This window comes from Mchenga conophoros, linkage group LG6 (genome assembly GCF_057382185.1).
Source record: "Mchenga conophoros isolate Kocher_MC1m ecotype Shallow Benthic linkage group LG6, M_conophoros_male_GT1.1, whole genome shotgun sequence".
Lineage (NCBI taxonomy): Eukaryota > Metazoa > Chordata > Actinopteri > Cichliformes > Cichlidae > Mchenga > Mchenga conophoros.
Genome location: NC_140531.1, coordinates 17,209,094 through 17,236,638, shown reverse-complemented (window position 1 = coordinate 17,236,638; position 27,545 = coordinate 17,209,094). Strand labels below are relative to the sequence as shown.

Below are 27,545 nucleotides of genomic sequence, written 5' to 3'. Positions count from 1 at the left end.
TCCCCTATCTAAAGGATTCCATTGTTGTACCACTGTGACAAAGCAGTTTTGCAGGTTCTACCTTCACGTCTCCTCCCTCTCCCTTCCTCCCACACCTCACCAGTGAAAGCTGCAGTTGAGCATGCTCCCATTCATCACGTAAGTTTCCTTGTTACTGGTAGTTTCATTCATTCTCATGCAGACACCGCAAAGTCACTTTGTGAAAAGCTTTGAGGCAGGCGAGGGCTATCAGTACTGCAGACAGGCCAAGCTGGGGTACATGCTTTAAGGTGGCCAACAGGTAACAGACAGATAAGGCACCCAGTATGACTGACCTGGATATGTCACACACTCTCTCTCACACACACACACACACACACACACACACACACAAAAAAGCACTGACTGATTTGCTGCTGCCGCAGTATTTTCTCTGCCACGATTATTCTCACATTGGTCATCATGTCATGTTCAATAACAACCTTAGCAACATGTTTTTAACACTGATAATTACATGTGTACATGCAGGGGCCCAATAAGACAACAGAACAATGCAGCATAAGAAACTGTATGACATGCATGTCTAAATAATGAGAACCTGCTCTGATGAGCCCAATCACTCCAGCTATCTGTAAACAACAAACCAACAATATACCATTTAATTTACAGGGCCACATGGATAATAAGGGTTCATTAGAGAGAGAGGTCCTATAGCTGTGACTCACTGCAGTTTCCAGTGTAGGCTGCTTGCCTTTAAGTCAATATGGCCACACTTAGTAGAAAGTATCGATTTTGTCAGTGCTGACAGACGATCAACGCCTTTCTTTTATGCAAATATGGGTGTAAGCCAGACTTTCCCAAAGATTCACAGCCAGTACCACAGCGTGACAGTGCTATCTATGGCCTATTCTGAGCCCCATAATCAGCTTACCAGGTTGAACACCGTCTCCACAATGTCTCGGTTGGAAACTTCCCCAACTTCCACCAGGCCGGTGAGCACGGCGAATTTCATTCTTATCCCCCTGATAGGCACTCCGGGGTTGAGCCCCACGGCGCCAGGTCGCCCGTCCTTCCCTTCACCTGGCGGTGCAGCGCCCGCTGTCTCCTCGCTAGCCATTGCTAAGGAAGCGGACGGGACAGGTGGCGTTCACAGGTAAGGCACCTGTTCACCTCCAATGGTGACAGTGGAGCCGATGTCAGAAGAGGGAAATAAGGGGGAGGGGGGTTTATCTCCCCTTCAGCTGAGTTGTTGACAGTCTATAGGCACATAAGCAAGACGTTTCCCTCCCATCCAAAAACAGCCTCGAAAGTGGGTAAAAAAAAAACAAAAAAACGAGAGAATTTGATGACCGCTGACACCGCGAGGCTGGAAATGTCAGTGCTCCTCTCCACGGTGAACTACTCCTCTGCCCTGTAACTTGATGCCACACGGAGGGTTTTACACTGTTAAAAGCCGTGGAAAGTGTGGTGCAGGTAACAAGGGGAGAAGCAGGTGAAGAAGAGTTCGCCCTTTTACCTGTGTCCTCCCGTGCTCCTGTGCACAAACGGCAAGCGAGGATACTTTAATATCTCCGCACAGCAGTGGAAGTTGCTATTGTCACTGAGTCCACTCACTTGACAGGTAGCGCTTGGCATAATAAAAAAAAAAACTCAAACTGAATGGAAGCAAGTCCGCCAACAGCTCCGGAGAAAGCCGACAAAGAGCTGAGGTCCGCTCGGTGACCCCCTCCTCCTCCTCGGGAAACTCCGCACACTTGGCTAAATGGCAACGTTGACCCAGCTGCGCTGCATTTGCTTCCTGATCTACCCCGGTAGCTTCAGCTCGTCACCGCCATGACAGTATAGCCCTTGAGTGAGTGGCGCATGCGCAGTACACAACTGGGGACTGTTAAGCTCAGTGGCAGGTGTGCAGCTCAGGTGGTTTTCTAGCTCCGTGCACAGGGACTGCGTTCAAATCAACAGCGTGTGAACTGAGTTACTGCGAAACGTTAACGGTTTGAGCCCTGCCGCTTAGAAGTCCTCTCTAAACAGGCTCCACACAACAAAACTCGCGATTTCACAGTCTCTCTACACGCACACCACATCATTAACATCAGTAACACAAGGAGGCAAAATAAAATGCACAACAGTAGTCCGCTAACCTCAGCGAGAGAGCTACATTATCACCGTTTAAGCAATGCCAGCTAAAATTAATGTGGGACTATAAGCTTGGAAATTTTGCGTCTGAGCTGTGTCTGTCGCACAGTATGCATATTTACACATTACAGGTTATTGAAAGTGTCTTTGTTCCGTTTTCGGGAAAAGCAGCTTGCTACCCTAACCTCAGGACAATGCACATGTCACGTGAACCCAATGTAAACTACAATGCTGAAGGGAGGACGTATAATAGTAAGCAGATAATGCTGCACTTTAATATTTCAAAAAGTTACACAGACCATGGGGCTGTTTATGATAATCCAGGTTTGACTGTATGCTGTGTATCAGCATGCATATAAACCTCAGGGGGATATATTTCAAATACTGCACTTGAAATGTGGCTTTATTTTGAACATGTTAAAAACATAAGGAAAAGAATAATCACAATGTATAACTTTACATGTTGAAAAGGGAGCAGAAATAAGTCTAATTCTATTAAATCCCACCCCCTTTCCACAAATAGTAACAACAATCATAATTTTTTTCTTCCTGTTTATGCCCTCTCCTAGAGATAGAGAGAAAAAGCAATTAAAATAAGGTAGAGTGTACAAGACAAGTGCCTGCTACATACACACAGAAAAGTAGTAACTGTAACACAAGCACCAACAAATCATGTTCTGAGTGTAGGAGTCTTAATTTAGAAATCTTATGTACAAACTGTCAATGTAAATCACACATCATATAATGGATAAAAAGAGGATGTTATAGCTTAAACTAACACAACAAACAAAATGAAAAGGCAAACAGGAAATACATGCAGAACAACGTTTTTGTAGGGCACAACAGCGCACACTGACAGATGTGTGCATCCCGCGGCGCTGAAAACCAAACATTAAAGCAAAGTGACGGCTCTGCCTTGCTTGCCTTTTCAAATCACCGCCACAACCATAACCCCTGACACGTGAGGGGTTTTTTTTGCACGGCTGAGGAGAAGAGACAAAACTCTAATCAGACACAATCAAAGCAGTCGAAGTCAAATAATGCCCATATTTGATACTATCTGTCTTCCCATCTCTGTTCTTTCTAGTGACTTCACATTGGCTCTGTGGGATGGATGTGCAGCCATGAGTGTTGCCACAGAGGCAGCTGGCGTCACCGTTCCCGCTGACCTCCCAGTAAAGTGTAGCTGAGCCCTCAGGGACCCTGGGAGTCATGGAAGCCAGCAGCACCACCCATGAGATGCAGGCCTTGTCTCTGATTTAATGACCTCAAATCAGCAGTCTTGTTCACTGAGCCCAAAGACTTTCTTAAATACGACCTTCAAAAAGAAGAAGAAAAAAGAACAGAAAAAGAGCAGAGAAAGCTTTTACTGACCTTTAAACTGAACTGTGCCTTCTTATTCTCCTGCAGGCTTTATGCAGCTAATGAGTGGACAAGTTTGTGACACAGCGCCACCGTAAACGTCTCTTTCTCCCCTCTTGCTGCCATCCTGTTGGAAGCTCTTATTATCTCAGAAGAAGATTATAACATCTGCAAATGATTTAGTGTCAGAGATTGCAATTAAACTGATGAGCCCTTGTTAAGAGCTCAGAGTGTGTCAGAGCAACTCTTTGAAAAATATCTTTTTAAACCATCTTGAAAGCAAAGATGACTAAAGTAATGACGGCAAATGTAATAAGCTTCTCATCCGAACCACAAATGTAAAGTTGTTGCTCATGCAAACAATACAGCAGAGGCTGTAGATCAGGGGTGTCAAAGTCATCACGGGCCACATACAACCCTACTTTGATCTCAAGCGGAACAGATCAGCGAAACTCTTCTTTCTGTCTATCTGAATTTAACTGCACATTTAATCCCCGACATATCTCAATATAAGAAAAAGAAGTGCAATTTCAACAGTAGCTCTCACTTTTCTTTACATGATAAAGAAATGCCGCTGTTGTAAATGAACAAACCCATCAGCGCCACTCTTTAGACTTAAACTGTAAGAAATTAATATGTAAAATTACAGAAATGAGTCTGGTAGCTCATTGATAAAACTGCCCTGTAATTATAAAGCAGAAAGTTACTGTCAATTCACAGAAAAATGACCTGTTTTATTTATTTATTTACATTGGACACTTTATAAAAAACTAATAAAACAACCTTGTAATTTCTATAGTAGTGAAAAAAACGTGAACAGGTGAATTGTATCAGTAGATGGGAAAATGTATGGAGTATGTTGGAGTTTTTGCTGGACTGATTTTTACCCCTGGGCCTTATGTTTGACACACCTGCTGTAGATGAAATAAAGGCAAAGAATGTCAACATAAATCCGATTTTGAATGAGAAGACACAATAAACAGCTGCCACGTCCTTCAAATAATTTTTGAAAACATCTGTGGCACTAGGAGCTGGATTTGTCAAAGTACTAATAACCTTGCTGGCATATTAGGAAGAATTAAGGAGCAAGACTTTACATAAAACAACACCTTTTTACCTGTTTACCTGGTTTACATTTGTCAATATTGGTATATGAAAGATGAAGTCCACTAACGTGTTTACTTTGTGTCCTCCATCAGGAATCAACATCTTCCACAGAATAATATGACCTTCATACAGGTGGAAGATTACAGGACTATTGTATTAGGCTTTGTGGGTAAGTGGATAAATAACCTCCGAAGTGTATTTTCCCAACAGACAAAATTCTTCCCTTTGTTACAGTAATAATGTTGGTGGAAAACAGGCAACACGCCTATTTTACCTGTTTGCACACCTTGAGACTAGTTCATCCTGTTCAGAGATGTGGAAGAACTTGTCTCCCAGTTAAAAAAAATTGGTGTGGATCACTTTTTGCTAGAACAAATGACACAAATTACTAAATACGAAAATGTTGTACTATTGCCTTTCAGCATTTGACAAGTTTTACTTTGAAAACTGTTGTTCCCTATGGCTGTAGTTAGTTATAAATTATTGTTGAGCTTTTTTTTTTCCAGCTTCCATTTATTTAAAAAGATTACTTAAAAAATGTAGGTTTTGTCTTTGTTACTTTGTCCTCTTTGGCCCTTCCACTGTTTTTGTGCTGTGGTCTTCTATAATCTGCCAGTAATCAAATACTTTTAGCAGGCCAGGCTATTTTATGTTGTTGTATTTGCATATCAGCCTTTAATACTAAAATGATTGTGGTTTCTATATGATTTTTATTTTATTGTTTTTTATTCTTATTTGCTTCCTTATCGTTGTAGTGGTGGACCGTCAAACTGATTCGCCATTTCTGGGATAAAAAAAAAAGTTTCCTGAATGTGGAATCTGAAATCTTTTCAAGCTTGATTAGACTACCCGTGGTTTAAACTAATAGAATTAAATGGGATGACCAGATCCCAACAAACTAAATGTAGGGCAAACACTGTGTTTGCGTGGGGCAAAGTGGGACAGGTTGACAATGCTGAATTTTATTTCACTGTTATTTCAGCCGCTGTTCTGCCTGGTAACAGTTTTTGGCTTTCAGTTGTATATGTCAAAAGACTGATATACCTTTTTTGAGGCATGTCTGACATTTTGGGCAATTTTTTAACCAATCATGACTAATAAAACTGCTACTTCACACTCCTGTGTGAAGCTAAAAAATAAATAAGCTCAGTTTGTCAGTATATACTATGACTTCATTGTCTTTGTAGTTGTTTATGTCATATTCAGCAGAATCTGCAAAGCTTGTGACTTTTTGATTTGGTTACTGTTCCCTGATGAGTATGGCATTAGAGATGCTGACCTGACTATAATTAAAAAAAAAAGCCTTGCCTTCACATGCTTTAACTTTAACTCTTTATTATACACATTTGGTAAAAACGGTCTCTTTGAAAAAGCATGTCCTGCAGAACCGATCAAAGTGTGGGACACTGTCTGAAGATGTGGGAGAAGGGCACAGGGGATAAAAATGCTGCGCATTGCCACATAAAGCGGAACGTCTGCTCACCTTATTGTTGCTGATTTCAAAACTCTATTTTTTAATGTAGTTTGTTAGTTTTTTTACGAGCGTGTTAGACTGTGCTTTCACCGGCAGAGGGAGACAAATGAAACTGCAAAAACACTCGCGAGATGAGACAAATCTCACGAACCCCGAGCCGTCTCTTTAATTCTCGCGGGATTTCCGAGTTCCTCCTCTTTCACTCCCTGTAGCTAACATGGCAGTCGGCAAGAATAAGAGGCTGACCAAAGGCGGCAAAAAGGGTGCCAAAAAGAAGATGTAAGTTGGACATTCAGACATTGTTGTGTGAGCAACACTTCGCTTTTTTCGTTGGTGTCGTTTTGGTGTGAAATGGGTGAAGGATGAAGCCGATTTTAGGTGGATGTTAAGCGGCCAGTGCTAGTGTCGGCACTGCCGGCCCCAGTGGCGCTGAGCTGTAGCATGATGTCTCCTTTCATGCTCTTAGACTTTATGTAGTTAAAGTTGATTTTATTATGTGCGAGCAGCTCATTTGGAGTATCACCAGCACAGTAAGGGAAAGCTCAAGTAATTTGGTTGCTAGCTAGCGCCTGCAATCTTATATGCTAAAGGCTACTGAATGTTAGCTTAACTGTAGGCGAGCTTGTCTGGCAACATGGCAGTCGGATCCTACGGCTAAGAGTTAATGTATCTAACTTATAACACCATGTGGTGCAGACAATCAGTACGACCGAGCTAGTCCGCTAGGAAATCGTGAAATCGATTAGAGTAGTGGTTATTCCACGGTGTTTGCTAATCCGAGCAGTGTCCTTTCTCGTACTGGTATTCAAGCATGGCTGAGATGATTGTGAATTAATACTTTCTACTCTCCTGCAGTGTGGACCCTTTCTCCAAGAAGGACTGGTATGATGTCAAGGCACCAGCCATGTTCAACATCCGCAATCTTGGCAAGACCTTGGTCACCAGGACTCAGGGAACCAGTAAGTCTGCATTGTGCGAAGGCTGTTGTGGCTGTTGTGTGTGTTGTATGCTAATGTTGCTTTCTGTAAAGAACAGAAGTGTCATTCTTTGATTCAGTGAAACTCTGGCAGTAGTAGTAAAGATCAGCTTTAGAATTGTGTAGGTGATGCATTGTTTTTCTAATGCTGTCCATAATTATCTGAGAGTATCCTTGGCGTACAGTGGGAATGTGTGATGACAAACTGTTTCGTCCCAAATGAGGGGCCTGATTACTTACGAGATCAACTGCCTTTCCCATTATCAGTACTTCAGCTTCCAGAGACTTCTCATTACCTTTCAACCCTTTAACCTTTTTTCGTACCTCTTGTACCACACAGGAATCGCCTCAGATGGTCTGAAGGGACGTGTGTTTGAAGTGAGCCTCGCTGATCTCCAGAATGATGAGGTGGCCTTCCGCAAGTTCAAGCTCATCACTGAGGATGTTCAGGGCAAGAACTGCCTCACCAACTTCCACGGCATGGACCTGACCCGTGACAAGATGTGCTCCATGGTCAAGAAGTGGCAGGTGATGGTCACATTTTTCACCAGTGGTGCCAGATAGCTGATGATGTCACTTATGCCAATGTGTTTGTTGAGATTTGGCTACAGGGCTACACTATGTATGGTCTTGGTGTGAACATTCAGGTTTGTATACGGTATATTTACGCTGCAGTGTAAATATTGGGACTCAACACATTAGAAGGAAAAGAAAGACTTATGAGAAATGTCTTCCATGACCAGTATAAAGGGGGAAGTAATCCAATGTAATGTGGTATGTTTTAAAGCTTTTTAGATATACTTCTTTAATATACTGTCTTTTAAAAAATAATAATTACAAAACGGGAGCTTTGAGAAGTCAATATAATCACCAATGCTGCTTGGCGATGGAGAATTCTGAGTACTGGCATCCTCACAGGGCTTTTTGTCAGTGCCCCTCATGCTCTGCTGGGAGAGTGCACAGTTGATGTTTGTGCGAAGCTCTTTCACACATGCGATATGGGTTGCTGAGGATACTGGGAGCTTATTTTTGCAATAAGCCTCCACCTTTCCACAGCATTGTGTGTGCTGTTCGTGCTGTTCTTGTTTCAGAAGTGAGTGAAGCCTGTGCTGATGGAACCCTTCATTGTTTGTTAATGACATGAAGTTAATTCTGGTCAGTGGCTTAAATGTTGGGCCTATGAGATGTGTCGGCAGTTAAAATTATCTGAAGTGGTCAACCACTACAGTAGTAAGCTGGTGAGTGCAAGCAATGGGCCATCGCTAGTTAAGTCCATTCACAAAACCCTGTTTGCGTAAACATAAATTCAGGTTCACAGCGGGGTTTCATCCAGTCCCAGAGGCAGAGTGCACTCTAGAACTCAGTCTATCAAAGGACTAACATGTTATTTGACTTTTGCTTGCACGAAATTAAAATGATAAATCATGTTAAGACATAAGTGCGTACAGTCATCTGATCTGTAAATTGTATTTATTTTTTGGCCCGAGACAGCGGTTATGAAAGTGTTGGGTCTTCTCAGCAGGCGCTGGTAAAATATTTTGGATTTGAGTGTGTTGGTCATATATTCATAATTTTGTAGTGTTGTTTACAGCAATGGTAGCAGCAAAGTCTGAGTGCACCAATGCTCTTTGAAACGCAAGCAACAAAGTGTCATTTCATGTTCCCATTCAAAAACCAAAGGCCACTTTATTAGATACACCTGGGATATCTAGTGTGTTCAGCTATTCGTTATACTTTCAAGCTTGTCAATGTTGTATATTGGACTATTACATCTGAGATTTCCCAACATTTTATCCGCTCAGATGGCATACATGTGGACAGCGAGCAGTAGAATCATAGACTGTTGTAGAACAAAACTGGAAATGTAGAAGCTTTCTAAATGTAGAATATGTGGCAGAGTTGTCGCATTAGACTTCACAGCTATACCTAGTGCCTTGGCAGACAAGTGTACACCTCAAACCATTTACTAGTGACTCCAGATTAACAAAACTTTCAAGTTGGGTTTTAATGCATTTTGGTTCGGAAAAGGAAACGTGAGAAGCACATTGAAGGAACACGAGCAGAAAAAGTTTGTTACAGACCGATGCGTTTTAAGGCGGCACTGTTAATGTCGTCATTATTTTTCTGCTCAGACCATGATTGAGGCCCATGTGGATGTGAAGACCACCGATGGCTACCTTCTGCGTCTTTTCTGTGTGGGTTTCACAAAGAAGCGTGCTAATCAGATCAGAAAGACCTCCTACGCCCAGCACCAACAGGTCCGCCAAATCCGCAAGAAGATGATGGAGATCATGACACGTGAGGTTCAGACCAATGACCTGAAGGAAGTGGTCAACAAGTTGTAAGTCTCATGTTTCTGACTAAAGCACAGATGGCATTATTAATTTAAGATTGAGCTAATTATATCTGAGTGCACTCAGGTTTTGTGTGTGTTGCAATTGATGGTTTTAAATGAATGCGTTTGCTTTTTCGTATTCCAGGATCCCTGACAGTGTTGGCAAGGACATCGAGAAGGCATGCCAGTCCATTTACCCTCTGCACGATGTGTACGTTCGCAAGGTCAAGATGCTTAAGAAGCCCAAGTTCGAGTGTAAGTAATGCATGTTAGTATTTACAGTGTTTCTTTTGTTTGTGGGAACAAAAGATGACAATGTTTCGGTCCCATATGATCACCTGATTACCTAATTGAGATCAGCTGATGTTCCCTTGCAACATGCTAGTTGACAAGCAGACATTCTTGGTTTAATTGAATGAAATGTTACAACTATGTCTTTGCCATTACATATGTATGACAAACTGTCATTTGCAAGTTGTCAGTAATGGTTTGATCAGTCAGTTAAATTCCCTGTCCTCCCTTGCAGTGGGCAAGCTGATGGAGCTCCATGGTGAGGGTGGTGCTGCTGGTGCTGCAAAGGCTTCCGGTGATGACACTGGAGCCAAGGTGGAGAGGGCTGATGGCTATGAGCCCCCCATTCAGGAGACAGTGTAAAAACACCCTGATTTGAATAAAAAATGTAAATGACCAACAAACTGTCCTGTTTCTCTTTGTCAGTAAAGTAATGCAGTCGTTCAGTCAGTGCATGTAAGGAGGGGATAAAATGCTACAAAATCCAGCACTCTCGAAGGAACTAGTCACCAGATAAAAGGTGGATGCTGCAGAATTAGCAGTGCATTAGGTCTTGTTTGTATAAAAGGTAACTGACCTGAATTCAATTTATTCTTCAGTGTAGAAGATGCCTGTGTTTCCAGTATCTGTGGTAAAACTCTTGCAGTATGCACAGGTCCTGTTAAATCACATTACTGAAGCTTACTAAAATTATAGCAGTAATATTCCCCCCCAAAATGGTGTGATTTAATTTCATCTCAGTAAAGAACACTTTGAAAGTGAAATTCATTTGTAATGGGAAGAAAATAAAACCACTAGATGGTGCTAGTGTACATCTGGTCAAATCGAAAATGCTTACCAAGAAACCAACATCGTCCACCATTTGTAATATTTTTATTGATTATTCAGTAAACATTTTTCAAGTGGACTTAAAGTTGGATTACTTGTAGGTAAAATACTGCATTCAACTTAGTCAGTTCAGGCTTCTGCTGCTGTGAACAAGTCACTGGAGCTTCAGGTCATCCAGCTGTGCTTTGCACAGAGCAAAAGTCCATGTGGCTTTAATCCAGTACTTGCACGTAGTTTTTAGGAACCAAGGCCCGTTTGCCCCTCAGGTCCCCTAAAAACCATTCATCATCTATGGACTCGAGATTGGTTACAATATCACCAACCTGTAAAAGAAGAGGAAATGTGGTTTTACATGTAATGAGGAATTTGTTTACTCATGTAAGATGGAATCACATCAGTACCCGCAGGGAGAGCTCCTCATCACAGGTTGATGCGAAGCTGTACAGAGCCCTGGCTCTCCCGCCTCCAGCAGCTCCATTCTCCTGGTCATTAAACGGCTGCTGGCCTGTAAAGGGCAAGATTTGAAGGAACACTTGCAAATCAGATCTCATTGAGCATGATCCTATACTCTTGTTTCTTGAACTTTTAGAACAGTGTATTTAGTGGATGCATGTGATAAACAGTGAAGCTTTGGGGGCAAACATTGCTTCTCACTGTGTCATGCTACAGAGCAGCATGACATAAAAAGCGAGGTCTTTGTCCATCTTCTCACACCTGATTTTCTCTACCAAAAACGCACAGTATAAAAACACGGGCGTTTCAAAACGAAACTCTTCAGCTCAAATGTTAATGACATCACACCTGTGGTGCTTTCCGCATAATTCCTGGGGAAGAGGCCCTCCCTGCCGTTGAGCCTGCCACAGCTCCACTCAGCATCCATGTGCTTGGTGACGAGGATACAGTCGCCCTGTTGAAAGGACAGCTCTTCCTCTGTCCTCCCTGCATAATCATACAGAGCCACCACCCACTCCACGTCAGAGTGAGACGCCTACAAAAAAAAAAGAGCAAAATACACAAATGTTCAGTGCACCTGCGGAAAACTTAACTATAACAAAACTATTATATATTTTGCTCAAAACACAGGGTCAAATTGCATGACCAACATTGTCTGGATTTATTATCGTGCTTGTGTTGGTTACCTGAGCAGGTTTGCCAGCCTCAGGGTGCATGCTTGGAGAAGCGGCAGCCATCCCTGTGTGAACAAAATTAAATCAAGGAACAAACAGAAAATTCTGTGGCCACATTTTGTGACAGTCCTCAATAATGTATTGGTGTGCTATTAATAATTCAATATTGCTGCCATTGAGGAGACTGGTGTCAGCCTTTTTGTATTATTTCTTTTACTGAGCAGGAGTTTGCATTATTCATGTGAATGCTTTGCTTTAACTTTTCAACTTTTTTCCTCAATTTATAGTATTTAAAGCACAGGTGTCGAACTCCAGGCCTTGAGGGCCAGTGTCCTGCAGGTTTTAGATGCGTCCTTGATCCAACACAGCTGATTTAAATGGCTAAATTACCTCCTCAACATGTCTTGAAGTTCTCCAGAGGCCTGGTAATGAACTAATCATTTGATTCAGGTGTGTTGACCCAGGGTGAGATCTAAAACCTGCAGGACACCGGGCCCTCAAGGCCTGGAGTTCGACACCCCTGATTTAAAAAGTATTTGTAGGACAACAATGCACTACTCGTAACCTCTGATCTGTAATTCTAAACTCCTGTCTATGGCTGGGCTTTTGTAAACAATTACTTAATTAAAGTCAAACACAAGTGCAAATTCTTGACATGCCACAGAGAGTATGTACCAGCCAGCATGAAGTAAAGACGCTCATAAAAGCTCTTCAGTGAAAGATACAAAACGTCGGCATGTTGTAGTGTGGATATTCACACAGATAAATGTATGTATGTACAGTTTAAAAGTCAGCACATAGTGAGCGTCTGAGTGTCTTCAGAAAATCTTACCGGGCAGTGCGACCTTCTTACTGGGTTTCTGACTCGGGGGTGGAGGCAGATCTTCAATGACGTCTACAAAGTTAAGGGGGAAGATGCCAGTGTGGCCGCCGATCTGTCCCCGTGCCCAGTCCTGTCCCATATACTCCTTCAGCTGGATCACATCACCCTCAGAGAACGACAGCTCATCACTGTGCTCCCCTTCAAAGTCGAACCTCGCCATACACCTGGGACCACTTTAAGGGTATATTAAACATCCAGTTAGCCCATCATGCTGGTTTGTAAAGGCTGATCCAAACATTTTATGCTGCAAAGACAGTACCTGACTTTTGCGGGTGTTGGTGGCGGCTTTGGTTTCCTTTCTGGGAGGGGTTTTGGTGAATCCAACTAATCAAAAAGAAAACAAAAGTTAAAAGCATTTGCCTTGCTTTTTGATTGTCACTAAATAGGTGAAGAATGCACTGAAACCTACCAGGACTTTGACATGATTGATGGGAAAGAAACCAGTAGATCCCCTACAGGTGCCCCTGTACCACTCGCTGTCCACCTTCTCCACCATGGTCACAATATCTCCCGCTCTCAGACTCAGCTCTCCGGGGCCCTCTGAGGACCAAACACTTCACAATCAATCATTCAGTGCAAACAATCAAATACAACAAATACATCTACACTTACAGGCCACTTCATTAGGTACACCCGTTCAACTGTTTGTTAATGTCAGCTGATCACATGGTGGTAACCCAGTGAATTTAAGTATATAGACATGGTCATGCTTAAGTTTAAAGCATGGCACACTGGCACACTTTGGGCCCCTTAGTGCCATCAAAGATATTTGATGGTTTCTTGAATGTGAATTAGTTCACTGTACTCAAATGACCTCCACCTGTGATATGTGGTATAGCAGGAGTTCTGCATCGTGGATGTGCAAATCTGCAGTTGTCTATCAGGAATGTTTCCGGCACCGTGTTGAATCTATGCCATGAATAATTAATACAGGCCAAACTGGTACTAGCAAAGTGTACCCAATAAAGTGGCCATCAGTGTCTATGATTCTTTTCAGACAATATGCATTTTATCAGCAGGAGAGGTTGTTGTTTAGAGTGTTCACTGTAGCACGGACACAAAGAGGCCAGCAGAAATAAGAAACTATTTGTTATTTAGGGAGCATTAGAGGTAGATCTAGGCGTGGTTGTCAATTTTGGACTGACCTCCTTTCTATTGCATTTCTTTTCTGGAAAACAAGCTAGTCTTGGTCAAAGTTAACGCTAATTCTTACTAGTTAGCCCCCATTATCTTGTGCCATATAAACCATCACCTCCTGACTTCACCAGAAAGAATTGTCTCCAAAGATTAAAAAAAAAAAAAAAAAATGCATATGCATATGCATTTCTAAATTTAGTGGGAGGCCCTTGGGTTAGCCCCCTGTCTACAGAGATTACACTATACTAACCTCCCTCCCCTCTTGACTGGAAACCTATAATTGTATTTGTCCTCTTAATTAAAATGCCACAACAAATCCAGACAAAGAACAGCCTGAAATGTCAAAAATATTCTATTAAACAGTTATTCAAGAAACCGATGCTTCACCTGGATCGAAGTCATGTACGACCTGCACCTTTAGCCCAGTTTGGTCAGAATCCTGCACAAAAAGGAACAAAGACTTTAAAGTATAACACATCAGGACAGACTGGTAACAACAGCATCAACGGATCAGGTGGCAAAAAACATTCACTGACTCATAATAAAAGGCTGAGTCACCTGTGGTGAAGATTCATCCGAGGAAAGGGGAGTTATAATCTTCATGCAGGACTTGTGGACTTTTCCTCTAGTTTGTCCAACTTGGCACTCCAATTCATTGTGATTAATTTCTCTGAGCAGCAGCAGCACTTCGTTTTTCTATTGAAAGGCCAACAGTACACAAAGGACTTAATGATGTGCTTAACAATGATGAGCTGCAGGCCACATATGTGCTGGTAAAACTAGTTTGGTCACCTGGAATGACAGCTCTCTTGAACTACTCCCTTTGTAGTCAAAGCTTGCAATCCCATGGGGAAGCTGCAACTAGTAGGAGAAAGAAAAAAATAATATTATCAAGCCCTCACTAAGCCGTTGTAGAAACAAGCCTGGAGTTTTTATGCATGCAGTCTCTCACAGTGTATTTGTTGTAGAGGCGGTGGCCTGGGTTGGGCCTTGGGGGTAAGACGAGTTCTTTCCTGTGGGGCTTCTCTGGCTGGAGTTTAGGTGAAGCGTCCCATGACAGCGACTGAGAGCGACCTGTGGCTTTGAAGCTTTGGGGAGGCCTTCCCGGGGCTATTTTGGCAGCAGGTGGGCGAGGTGGGAGGCTTTTGTTCACACTTGGCTTCCTGAAGTGCAAAATTGTGCACAACTTGAGCGGGACATACTCAAAGTGTCCTACAGTTTGATATCTGATTGTTTTCCCCCCTGCACTTACCGAGGTGGCAGAGATGGCATTGGCATAGCACTGAAAGGCTCCTGGAAAAAGAATCAGGGCAAAAGATGTGAAGCACAACTAGCTGAAGCTCAACAGCAGGCAGCGGGTTTAGGAGGCAAGAGTTTCATCAGAAGATGCACTTTAATGAGGTTTAAGGCTTTCCTGTGATCCAAATCATACCTGGAGGGACAAGCTGGACTGCAGGCTTTTTTTGTGGTTCATTGAGTTGTTTAGTGAGCCCACGGGGTTCTGAATTGGAAGAGGAGGAGGATCATCCCAGGAGGAATCTAACATTAAAAAAAAAGGCATACTGAGCAGCAGTGCTTCATGTGTACAGGATAAATAAAGTGAAGGTAGGTAAGAGTTCAGTGCGCAGTTACCACATGCTGCATACATGTCAGATAAACACATCAGTGTTTTGACATAAATCAAACATCAGTCAATCGCTTAAGGCTTACTGAACCTACCTGAACTGGTTTTGCTGGGGACCCTGATGGTGGTTGGTCGTTTCGGCAGGCTTGGCACGGTGACGGAGCCTCCATTGATGTTAGAGTTACGCGGCGGTTTAAATGGCATCGGATCTGAGCAATGAGACACCTCATGAGTGTACAGCTTTGCTTTTGTGTTGCACCAACCTAACTCAGGACCTCCGGTGTACATTAATGTCATAAAAGTCAAGCAGAACGTTGTTGTTATTTGCAATCGAGATGAGAAGAGCTTAAGGTTTACTTAAAGGGAGCATTTGGCATTGTAGGAAATAAGGCTGGGGGGGGAAACTGTGCATTCGCATTTCTTAGCCATTCCTCCAGTCACTACATAGTTTTGTGCAGCATCTCTGACCACGATGTAACCAAACAACCATTCATTAGGTTTCTTTAAATGTCAAATATCTGCCAGTGACACCAATCAAAGATTCTGCTCTCTTTTCTCAGCTTCTTATGGTTGTCACTTAAACACCAGTAAGATCTTTGCAGGCAAGATAACCTTCTTAACCACAATTTATAGGATTTCTTCTTACATTAATAAAGTCAAATAAAGGATTTTTATATGAAAGCAGATTGAAAAACCCAAAACAAAACAGTAGGTCGATTAACACAGAAACTGGAGATGAAAAACGTAAACAGTGCATTTTATTTGCACTTACTTATTGGAGTCTCCACATACTCTTTCTCTCTGACCACGGAGGCCGAGTTGTGGTTGTTTATATTCAGATTGGGTTTGAGTGGTTCCTTCACCGGAGGTATAGGTGGAAAAGGTGAAGATTCAGGTGGAAAAGGTGAAGATTCTTCCTCATACACCTGACTGATTCTGGTCAGCAGAGAGCGTGATATTTGTGACATTGCCCCCTTGCTGTGTAAAGCCTCCAGTTCCTCCCTTATTGATAGACCTGCGGGTTTCTCAGGAGGCTGAGGTCTGGGGGCTGTCATAGCGTTTTTAAAGATGTTTGCCCCCGATATGTTTTGACTGTCATCGTCTATACTCGGGGTAAACGGAGGTTTGAGAGCTACAAAAGGTTTAGCAGCAACCGGAGGTCTAATGGATGGCTTCCTGGCAGGAAGCTGCGGTTTGCTAGATTCATTCCCATTTCCGTCCTCGCCGGTAGCCTGGCTCTCAAAGGCCTGGATCGTGGCCCGGATGCTACGTTGATTGTTGCTGCCGCTCATCTCGTCAGGAGCATCTTCACTTTGCGAGGATTCGTCGGCTTGATCAGTGATGCCACCGCCCTGCTCGCACTCGTTATCTGCACCGAAAACCTCCAACAACTCCTTTAAATACTTATTTGAGTGGAACTCCTGGTTATCAGATTGAATATCCCCAAAACTTTCACAGATTTCAACCAAAGTCTGAACTTTAGCCTCCTCTTCGGGTGCTTGCTTAAGGGATTTCGTGCGAGGGCGTGGAACGGGACGTTGGCTGCGATTGGAGTTTGAAGGTGAAAGAGTGGCGTCACCAGGTTCAGGGGCAACAGAAGGATGGTTTACGGGAATGTTCCAGTGGACAGTTACAGATCGGACGCACGTGTGCGTGGAGTCTTGCTGTCGAAGTTGCTTTCCATCAGAGCCAGGATCACTTTGGTCCTCAGCGTTTGTGAGCGCTGCAGTATTTGTCACAACCTTCTCTGCTGCTTTTCTGTCTGCTTGTTTCGGCAGCAAGGGCCTGGGTGGCTTTTGTGGCTTTGTACCTGGAAACATGAAGAACCACGGTGTTTAGAGTCAAACCTGCTATGAATGCTCAGCAGACAGTAACGATCCTTTTATGCCTCACCAGCAGGTCTTTTCTCCGCTAACGGTGGAGTGTCACCACGCTGTGTGACGGCAGCGGTAGGGTCAGCCTGTGTGGCGCTTGTGGCTGTGCAGCTGCTCCGGCGGGGGGCTGGAGTGGGCTTTACAGTGTGTTCCTCCCCAGTCTTCTCTTTGATCACCTGGTCATTGGATGGTGGGAGTGGAGTCATTAAAAGAGAGATTTTCCCACATTTTCTCAGTTGCTATGACATTTCTGTGTCGTGTATCTAGAATAATAGAATTATTGAACTTTCTACTATTGTTATTATGACTCTTTTCATTAGGCATGCTTTCATAGGTTGATCCAGGCATGTTTGGACCCAACATTTGAACCTTTCAGTCAAAGCATTTGAGCCTGTGTTGTTGTTTGTTTGTTTTTTTAAATAGGTAACACTGAGACACTGTGGCTCAGGTCAAACCTACCTGGGACACAGAGCCTGGCTGAGGAGGAGGGGAAACCACCGAGGATCCTGTGAACCAGGTGTTACTTGTCAGAGGCTCTGCTGCTACAAAAGTGATCTGTGGTGGCCTGGAAGACAAATCGCCATAGCACCATGAGGACCCCCCCTCCATGAAACCACCCCCCCGACAAAAACACATCTACACACCCACTTCTCATTTATCTTTAATGCAGTTTATTTACTGATGATTACTTTTTAGATTCGTTAGCAAAAGCACAGTTCTCTGAACCACATGGCACAAATCAGATATTTGGTTTCATTAAGCTTTTAAGAAGCAAACAATACAGGCGAGATGTAAAGAGTAGGAGGATGGGAACATTTTACTGTACCTCCTGTCTCTGTTGTTGCTCTGAGAGTTTGTTCTCGCTAAAGGAAGAAAGAAAAAAAAAGTAACATGAACTTTGTCACCATTGCACTGTAAGATGTCTGTTCAAGTTAATCATACTACAGATATATTTCTCTCTTAAAAAAAAAAAAGCCTGCTGACTCATTACACTTCCACATGAAAAACGTGTGAAGAAACACACCGTAAAAGGCTCTAAACGCTTCTCAGAAGGCCGGTTTAGGCAAACTTACTTCGTTTGATAGCAGCTCGTATTGAGGAGAGAGGTCCTGGACTGAAAAGAGCAGAACAAGAGTCTTGTTTATCATCAACAGCAGGGTCATACTTTTGCAGTGACACCATGGTTAAACAGAAATCTCGTCACTCTTCATTTTAACAATCCTTGCAGTGTAACTCCATGCAGCTCCTCCTTATTGTTGATGATCCAAAAATAGATTGACAATAAGGCAGAGATGAATTGCTTAAATATTTTATAGATGTAAATGATAAAAATGTAAGCCGGCAGATGGCAGACTATATTGGATTATTATGGTTAAGGGAAGAGTAAGGTGGTTTACATCAGGTAAAAAGACAAAAATATTTTATACAAGCAGAAAAAAAAAATGTGCTGAAATACATTGAAATAAGTTCTTAGAAATTTCTTAGAGTCCAGAGTTAATTATGCAATTCACATTTCTTAGACTGGGCTGTCTGAAACGAGTCGTTTCATTTCCTTACTTCTGATTGGCTACCTCTCTCAAACGGACGGTTTAAGCAGCAGGTGGGCAGCAATTCTGCTTAAATACAGACTTATTTGCCTCAGACAGCAGCATTAAATGACATCATAGAGATCCAACAGTAGGAAAAAAAACACTGCTGGATGCAAGTGCTACTTCTCAGCCTCCAATAGACAGTACACACCATGGTATCAAAGTCAATGTCGCCTTGAGTTATTAGATTCAAAAGGTATTCGGAATACTTGACCTCTGACCTTGAGGTCAAGGCCACTGGGATTCAAACTTGTCGGAGATTTTCAGTAGATGAAAATCCAAGGTGACTTCCTTCTTGAGTTATCGCATTCACAAGATTTTCAGAAAACTTGACCTCTGACTTTGACATTGTGATCAAAGTCACTGGGATTCAAAATTGTCCACTTATGATATCCTGCTGGTATCTTACTCCATCAGTATTTTACAGCTGAGGGGCAAAAACTGTCTGAATCCAAATGTTCAGCACAGGTTGAAGCTTTTAAAAACACTGACCACATTTATGAAACTTTATATGCTTAAAAAATGCATCCACTTTTACAACCACACACAAATAAAAGGCAAAGAATAATAAGTTTCCGCCTTATAGGACAAGAGTAGTATCCCAACAAACACCGTTCATTAATCTGTTTGAACACATAGGGCTAACAAAACCAGGAATCCCAATAAACAGGACAATTTCCTCTTTTGTAACTCTTTTACAAAATACAGGAGGCGAATGTATTGACATCTTCCGTTTGTTTCACTTTCAAACATTCTTTCCTTTTGATCGCAGCACTCTTTGTGCTGGTTGAAAACTATAGAGGTTGAACTAACGTGACAGGGAATTTTCCCTGCTCGTTAAGACCCGAGTCCTGGATCTAAACTATCTGACAAAAGCCCAACAATCCTCCTTTCCTTGTGCTGGGCGGTTAATTTAATTGACTGCTTGAGTTGGAACCACATGGACTTAATAGGTCACAAACAAATCCACGATGCATGAAAGCTTTAAATAACTGGACAGATTTTCAGCTCTACACACATTTGTCTTCTTAACATGTGTAAACACCAAGTGAAAAAAGCAGCACGGTGTCTACTCGTCATTGTGTTGACCTCCTGTCTGTCAGCGAGGATAGATCACCGCATTGTTTGGTCCATTCACAACCTCACCATCAGCATATCTGGCTGTTAAAGGGGACAGAGCCCTGCTTCCAGCTACAGCTGAAGTTTGGTGAAACTGAACAGCTGTAGCTGGATCGAACATACAAAACTTCAGCTCGGCATGAAATCAAATACCTGGAATGCAAATGTTCTTGGTTCTTGGTTCTTTCAGCACCAGCTGCAGAGGAAAACAGAGAGAAACAGGTTTTATAAGTGACAATGAATGACGTATGAGAAAAGTTAGATGTATCATGATTGATCATTTTTAGTGCAGTGACTGAGATACTACAGGTCAAGTAACCAGAAGCAATGGCTGCTTTCACTGAATCCAGAAACAAGCTATGTTAACATGACCTTCTGATCGATCATGTGCAATTAACTTAAATCTTTCTGAAAAAACTTGTTATAATGATTGTTATGAAATTTCAACCTTATACGTCAGAATTTTTTTTCAAGAGATATATTTTTGAAAAATGGTCCATTGGCTCACTACCAGCATGAGTCAGTGTTTGGACATGAATATTTCAAACATTATTAAAGATAAAAGCCTGAGAATTTCACTGGCCTTTCTTATCATCAAAAGGAATCAGGATCTAAAATTTAGTACAGATACATCAAAAAATGTCTTAGTATTGGTCAGTTAAAATATTAAAAAAAATAAATAAATAAATAAATGAAGCGGTTGTGTAAAGTCACATTTGAGCGCTTACTTAGAAAAAAGCTTCACAAATCAAAAGACAACCAGTGATAATTTCTGAATGGTACAAAGTTGAATTTTACAATGATGCAATTAAACCTGTAGAATACTTTAAGTTCAATACTTAGTCACAACTATGATATAAATGCTATTATCAGATAGTCCTTTGGGTAGAGTAGGTCTTGAAAATGAAAAAATATGCATATAATCAACAAAATTAGTTTCTCATTTATAATTAGAGTACCATCTGGAAACGATCTACTGATATTTTTGTGGTACAACTTGTTATACTTGCTCAATCTAACTTGAAGTTTGAATGAAAATGGCACTTTCTTCGTTTTTGTAACCAGAAATTTGACATTGAAAAGTATTCTGCACATTTTATTTTGTATTATTGCAAAATACAACTATATTCATTCAGACATTTTTTACAATATCAGTTTAAAAACAAACAAACAGAAAAAAAAAAAACAACCCAAACTTTTACTGTGAGTTCAAATACAAGACGTCACAGGACTGCTTGATTATTTTTCTTCAAATTTTAACTAGTCAATAATTGGACATTTTTAGACGTTGCTCTCCCAAGTTACAGATCCTTATTGACTCTGATGGCAAGGAAGGTCAGAGAAAATCTCATCTTTAATAGCCTTTCAGTCATCCATATGTAAACATTGAAGTTTGGGGAAAAAAAGTATTTGATAGATAAAATTTCACAGCAACGATTAAATAAAAATAAAATCTGTAAGCGAATCAGAGACGGTTGAGCCGTAGGTGCAGGTTCATTTGAGATAGAATGATCTTTCTAAAACATGAGCTGGTCCTACTGGTAAAGCAACTTACTGAGGATCAGAATGAGGATAAAAATGCACAAAAGAAGCAGCAGGTGAAGATGGGAGTTTTTAAAAAGGCAACTAAATATGACATCACGGTCCACGCCAAAGGTCTGAGCCATTGTTTTATAAGACACAAACCCCAGACTCTCCCACTGCTTCCAGACAGTGCTGTGTGAACTAGAAATACAAGAACTGAAACCATACCAGCAGGGTGGACAGAAACATGTTGATGAACCAGTTTGGCTAAAATGAACTGGTTTCCTTCAGGAAGCACCATAAACATACGTATAGTTATTTCCTGGACTAATGTGGTCCATGACCTGATCTCTAGGTTTTTACAAACCTAAAGCAGATTTCCAGCATTTATCAGCACAAGCTAAAGAGTAAATTCAGTCATTTAAACTAAAGTCATTTGTCCTTGAAGTTTAATGAAGGCAAGCAGGCAGAGACAGAGGAGGCATTGTTTTTAATGCCTCAAACCTGACGCCCTGACCTAGTTGTTCATGACACGCACCTGTCACACCTGTTACTTGTTATCTGTTTAAGCTATAGTGCTGCTTCCTCAATTTACGCAGCATGTGAGAACACAGCTTCTGTACTTTCACTTGATGACACAGACATTTTTAAGTGGCTACATGATGACACTTTTACACTTAATAAAATGTCAACACTTCATAACAGAAGTCACATAAGTGACACAAAAGCACACCTGCCTGGTCATCTGTATCACTAGAAGTGACACCATGTGCTGACAGCCTTACCTGAGAGAAATTAAAGGAAAAGACATGAAGCGTTCAGCATCCAAAAGGTTATTTCCAATCAATATTTTCTCTCCTGGTCCACCGAGCGTCCCTCTGAACGTGCCAGTGAAGCTGAAGCAAGCAGTCGCACACCCACAGGCAAGAGCAAAAAAAAAGAGGGACGGCCGATAATGTCTCAGTGTTTACTCGGCCAATCTGATGAAGTGGAATGTGGTCAATCAGGAAGTGGAGGTTTTCAGTGTAACACTGCACCATATTAATCTTTTACTTGTGAAGTCACAGAAATGTTCACGCGACTCTGTCATCCATACTGTAGGTGACGCGGGTCTACAGCCGTTAAATAATGAACTTCAGCAGCTTTGAATTTACATTTACTCTCTCACCAGGTCAGCATTTATTTCAGGCTTAAACAGTTAACTGTTATATTTCCAGTGCAATATAGAACCTGGCTCTTGAGTATTTGCTTAAAATGTTGAATTAACTAAAGGATTTTAAAAAGAAAATTAAAAATATGATGATAAATGGAAGATCTATTTTAAAAAAAAACAACGATTTCTCAGAGCACCTGAAGAGCACTCATTCAAAGCACTTCAAATATGAGTCCTTGAGTTAATCCAAGTAAGCTAAATGGACTGGTACTTATATATTGCACCTTTCTACTCAGGTGAGCACTCAAAGCACTTTCTACTACTAATCTCATTCATCCAGTCATACGCACACTCATTCAGTACTTTTATCTATGCCTAAGTACTTTCTAGCGTTCACACCCTCACACAGATTTATCATGTGGCAACTCAGGGCAGCTGGAGGAGTCAGGATGAGTTCACTGAGCTTCTGATTGATAGACCTGCTGGTCTACTAGCTGAGCAACCAAAAACCCATAGCTCTAATATGAAGATAAAGTAACCAGCAGTGCTGTGTGATACTGCATGATTTGGCATTGATCTGATATCAAGTCAATGCAGGGCCCGTATTGCCAATACTGATATGAAAATTTCTTTATATATTTTAAAACTGGGCTTTTCTGGAGACCTGGAATGTAAATGTGCCTTTTCTCTAGAGCACAGTCAGCTTCTGCTGTTTAAATCTCTTATAGGCTATAAATAAAATAGACATGACAGTCAAAACTAAAAGATTCAGATATTTTCTGAGTTTGCAGGTTTGAGATGTGTTTTTTCATTTTTTTAAATACAAATCGTTGGGCTTTGTTTCTATCTTAGAGGATAGAAACAAAGTATCTGGTTACACTTTAAGTAATCATGTAAGCCAGCTGTTTGTGTTCACAGATTCAGGCTTATAGGAATGCAAACGGTACATGTTTTCAAGTTCTTTGAAAGAAAAAGTGAGTTTGAAATATCTGAAAGGTACCAAAGTGAATCCATTTCTCTGTCTGTTGGTGTGAAAAAGAAAGTGATGCAGGCTGATACATTTCGCATGGTTTAAAGTATAAACTCTAAAGCTGAATGCACTTCTAAATGTACTGAATGTAGTTCTGGTTTAATGGATGTCAAAAACCTCCCTATTAGTCATAATTGGCCTCTGCACCAATAACAGCACTGCGGTTTTGTCTTGGTTAAGCTCACCTGTGCGTGAGACGTTAGGCATGAATACCTCACACACACAGAGGTGTGACAAATTAACTGAAACTCTTAACTGATCATGCCTCCCCGTCGCACAGAGATGGACTGATTGTCAAACAACGTGAATCATATGAGTCGCCAGATCTCAGTCCAACAGAATGGCTGTGGGAAGTTTGAGACAGACAGAGCTCTCCGCTATCATGTTCAAAACTTCAAATAAGGGAATGAATGAATTAGGTTTCATCCCTCTAGTAGAACTGCAGTGATATAGGGAATCAACAAGGCATAAATGAGATTTTTCCAGAGTCCTGTGGAGGTTTTGCAAAGTGAACACTGATTTTTGATCCCACCATAACCAGCAGCAAATGCCAGAAACGACAGATTATATCAGCTGGTGAAGGCACACTAGTTTGAATAAGCTTCAGGCAATCTTGTACCATACTTAAACATCATGAAGGTGACTTCAGGCCAAGAACTACCTCATTGTGGTAGGTGAAGAGAACAACAGCAATTAAGCTTATAAAGAGATAACATTTATTTTAAGCAGAATTGGGTTCAGCTTATTCTAAATCAGTCCCTATTTCCCGTGTGGCACCCTGGGAAAATGGATTGACCACACATGCATCAGATGGCTGTTAAGGTATATTGATAAGGGCCAAAGTGGAAGAATAACCAACACACTGACCAATGAAGCAACAGGATCATCCCAAATAGAGAAACTGAAACATGTGTTGCACCTGTGTGTAACAATAGAGGCTTTCTTTAAGAGAATTATTTACCATTAGAGATTCACTGACATCAGAAAGCAGCTAAAGTCAGCAGGAAAGGTTTCCCCTTCACAGCCATACTCTCCCTCGAACACATGCTGACGTTACTCAGCACAAGTGGCAGCAGTCACAGAGCAGCTGGTGAAACGAGCACCAAATGGAGAACAATCTGCCTTCAAGTGTCACGCTTCACCAGCATGAGTTAAGAGAGCAGTCAGTTCGATAAGCAAATTTGCTCCCTATCCTGTACAGGTCATCAAGAACATGCTGAAGCTCCTTTGGGAGGGAAAAGATTCTAAAGTGTGACTAAGGTCAAAATCCAGGAAGTGCTGCTGCTAACTGTTGAAAACACATTTACCTTCACTCTAAAAACAAGAGAGCTTAAAGCTGCCAAATGACGATGTCACGAGTGAATAACACAATGTCAGCAGCAGTGTCCGGGAAGATTAGATGGTGTCGATGCAAATGAGTGATTCACAGTGCAAACTTCCCGAAGTAGTATCTGAAGTGGGTCAGACGATTTTCTGTTATTATCACAAGTTCTGTCAATTACATACCACAACGTGTTCATCACACGGCAGCCTGCCTGTTCAGACACTGACAGGAATTTCCATGCAAACAGCTGGTGGAGTCAGGTTGTGGTATGAGAGGGTCTGACACTGCTGGGTTTGACATGGGGTGGGGTTGCTTGCTAGAAAAAACAAAGATTACTTGGGGTAAAACTATCTTGGTACTTAACTGTTGTGGGCAAGCCGGGGCTAAAATGAAGAGCAGCAAATTATGAGTACAGAAGCGGGTGGGAATTTTCTATAATCACAAACTGGATGATTAAAATCCACAGCGCTGTGTGATTATAAGAAACGGAGAAACTGATGTAAATGGCACTTCAGTCAGAGCGTTATTAAATAAAGTAATGGTTTGCTTCCACGCAGAAAATCAGAGCATTACAACAGCCTGCTGCTTTATACTGTGTTCAGATTTCTGAAGCAACATCAAAACATAGTTATTAAAAATCCTTCTGCATTTGCCCAAATTAACCCTAACACCGGTCTCTCAATCCTGCCAGATGGCAAGATCCTGCAGGTCCAAGAGAGGTTTGCACACCTTTTATACATTTCTAGGATTTCTAGGGATCATTCCTCTCTCTCAGTTTCTGTGTTTATATTAGAATAAAACGCTGACTCCTGAATTGTGAGCTTTAAGCAACAGGTTTTATGAATGGAGCATCGTCCCCCGCTTAGCAATGAAGATTTTTCACATTATTTGCTGTTCACATTGCGTTTCTACATGATTTCGTCAATGTTGCAAGTGTTCACACTTGAACCAAGATTCAGCTTTTTCCTAAAAAACGCGCTCTGCAGATAAATCAAAGCCTGATACACCACCATACCCGATGCCTGGCTTGTGCGCTCCCCTTCGTTCTCCTCCTCCTCCTCACGCCTGGATTCTGCCATATTGGTATGAAACGATGTGGAAATTTAAAAAACAGATAAAAAAAAAGAAAAAAAAAGTTAGATCTTGTGAGCAGCTGGCCACTCAGTCATCTGTGAGCATAACAAGACGACGCAGTCGGATGTTGTCCTGTCCACTAGAAGTTTCACCGAGTCCTGCCCCGCTGTGGACAGACAGAGGTGACGACATCCAGTGACCGGACCCCCCGGCAGGAGTCGTTACTGTCGATGTTTGTACGCGGCTTTTTTTTTAAAAACATTATTATTTTATGTCTAATATCTACGTTTATATTGATAAATACCGAGCCGTCAACAGTAATCTTTAGCCTTTATTCTGACTTCATATCACTAATGATAGATACGTGTCGCATTTACGGGTCAACAAGTCAACAATATGATCAATTAGAAAAAGAAAAAAGAGGAAAAAAAGAAAAAACCCTGAAAAAACAAACAAACAAAACTTCAGATGATAAAATAGATACCACCACAACAACTTCATCCAAGGCTCTTGTTGATGGATCCCTCCTCCTTGGATATTTTGTATTGCTGAGACAGATTTTTATTTTTTCGTTTCAAATTTGTATAAATCTTTATTTAGAAAATGTCACCGTCAACCAATGAGATTGATGTAAGCTGAAAGTTCCGGGTGTGTCGATAGTCACATGTATCCCGATCCATTTCACATTCAACATTAATCTTCACCATTAACCACCCTGTATTAATTTACACAGCTTTAATATTCATACGAACCTCCAGTAAGTCAGAACTACACCTACGACCTGCTGCTATAATAACTCTTGACGGTCGTTGACACGTTTCCTTTGAAAGGCTACTCTGGGGAGATGTAATTCATCTGTCTTGCCACCAGATGCCGCTACAGGCTTGCTCATCTTTATAACCATAAACTAAAAAAAACCCAAAAACGTCCCTCACTGTCATGGCCAAATCTGTCAAAATATGCCCGATAAAAGTCCCCCTATAAGACTCAATGTAACTACCGGAAATCATGGACAGTTAGATACGTTTGCATCTAACTTCTTAAATTACGACTTGGGCTAAATATATCTTTCAATCAAGCATAAATGGAGGTTGTGTCTCTTCTATAACTCTACAGTATAATTTCATGCTGGAAATCACAATGATTATGATCCCGCTGGAGATATGGGTGGAGTTAGACATGCTGAGGCCCAGATTTATACACAACTTGGAAAGTCGGGGAAGAGTAAACCGTTGTACAGCACCTATTCTTAGCCTGCTTGATCTCAAACCCACACTCTAATCTCGACTTCAGATCTAAATTCTCAAAAATAAATAAGGCGAACTTTTCCCAGATCAGCTCGATTTGGCAGATCTTCTTATGCAGGACGAAAATGATCGAGAGGTTGTGTGCGTCCGAGTGGGACAGTTCAGAAAAAGGTAATAGTTAAAAAAGTACTTACATCTGACACCATTAATTTACAGACTATTATGGCTCCCTGCTTTACAGAATTTACAGGGTGCTAAACGCCGCTAATCATATCGTCACGTGGTTATTTCCCAAAAGGTATTACAAAAAAATGAGAAACACCTCTTCAGTGGACATGACCACTTGGTATTG

The 27,545-nt window shown here is 41.5% G+C and overlaps 3 protein-coding genes, 1 long non-coding RNA gene and 1 other non-coding gene across 14 annotated transcripts in view; 3 read left to right on the top strand and 2 right to left on the bottom strand.

The window, feature by feature from the left end:
* lrba (LPS-responsive vesicle trafficking, beach and anchor containing) overlaps nt 1-1,833 on the bottom strand; it is a 188,273-nt gene extending 186,440 nt beyond the window's left edge. For all 9 annotated transcript variants that reach the window (XM_085276522.1, XM_085276524.1, XM_085276526.1 and 6 more), the window contains exon 1: nt 911-1,833. In XM_085276522.1, the coding sequence (XP_085132648.1) occupies nt 911-1,096 (186 nt within the window). In that variant the 5' untranslated portion in view covers nt 1,097-1,833. The remainder of the gene's footprint in view (nt 1-910) is intronic.
* LOC146572409 (uncharacterized) lies at nt 828-18,059 on the top strand. Its single transcript, XR_014892709.1, has 3 exons — nt 828-1,132; nt 3,203-4,753; nt 17,557-18,059. It is a non-coding gene; the product is annotated as an uncharacterized LOC146572409 (long non-coding RNA).
* On the top strand, nt 6,185-10,064 carry rps3a (ribosomal protein S3A). The gene is made up of 6 exons (XM_085276545.1): nt 6,185-6,337; nt 6,914-7,017; nt 7,375-7,562; nt 9,167-9,375; nt 9,515-9,624; nt 9,896-10,064. Exons 1-6 carry the CDS (start codon nt 6,276-6,278, stop codon nt 10,021-10,023), a joined length of 801 nt encoding a protein of 266 aa, XP_085132671.1. The 5' UTR covers nt 6,185-6,275; the 3' UTR covers nt 10,024-10,064.
* Nucleotides 9,671-9,737, top strand: LOC146572411 (small nucleolar RNA SNORD73). The gene has a single exon (XR_014892974.1). It is a non-coding gene; the product is annotated as a small nucleolar RNA SNORD73 (small nucleolar RNA).
* On the bottom strand, nt 10,521-26,623 carry sh3d19 (SH3 domain containing 19). Of its 2 annotated transcripts, none has more exons than XM_085276533.1 (21): nt 25,888-26,623; nt 19,995-20,037; nt 18,207-18,247; nt 17,960-17,996; nt 17,593-17,698; nt 17,153-17,309; nt 16,032-17,069; nt 15,355-15,468; nt 15,068-15,174; nt 14,888-14,928; nt 14,588-14,798; nt 14,428-14,496; nt 14,194-14,331; nt 14,023-14,074; nt 12,908-13,038; nt 12,758-12,822; nt 12,448-12,671; nt 11,628-11,680; nt 11,290-11,476; nt 10,890-10,993; nt 10,521-10,811 (listed from the first exon to the last, which is right to left on the bottom strand). In XM_085276533.1, the coding sequence occupies exons 1-21, from the start codon at nt 25,949-25,951 to the stop codon at nt 10,701-10,703; spliced, it is 3,093 nt and encodes a 1,030-aa protein (XP_085132659.1). In that variant the 5' UTR covers nt 25,952-26,623; the 3' UTR covers nt 10,521-10,700. The 2 variants fall into 2 exon arrangements, with proteins under 2 accessions (XP_085132659.1, XP_085132658.1); XM_085276532.1 differs by lacking the exon at nt 25,888-26,623 and adding an exon at nt 21,594-21,746.
* Nucleotides 26,624-27,545: the final 922 nt, after the last annotated feature.

Bases quoted from the DNA above. Each gene is read 5' to 3' on its own strand.
- sh3d19 (XM_085276532.1), bottom strand. From the start codon at position 21,672: ATGTTTATGGTGCTTCCTGAAGGAAACCAGTTCATTTTAGCCAAACTG. The intron at 12,823-12,907 runs GTAGGTTTCAGT...CTTTTTGATTAG, and splicing joins TCAATCATGTCAAAGTCCTG to TTGGATTCACCAAAACCCCT. The intron at 11,477-11,627 runs GTAACCAACACA...TTTTTTTTGTAG, and splicing joins AGGCTGGCAAACCTGCTCAG to GCGTCTCACTCTGACGTGGA.
- rps3a (XM_085276545.1), top strand. From the start codon at position 6,276: ATGGCAGTCGGCAAGAATAAGAGGCTGACCAAAGGCGGCAAAAAGGGT. The intron at 9,376-9,514 runs GTAAGTCTCATG...TTCGTATTCCAG, and splicing joins AAGGAAGTGGTCAACAAGTT to GATCCCTGACAGTGTTGGCA. The intron at 9,625-9,895 runs GTAAGTAATGCA...CCTCCCTTGCAG, and splicing joins TAAGAAGCCCAAGTTCGAGT to TGGGCAAGCTGATGGAGCTC.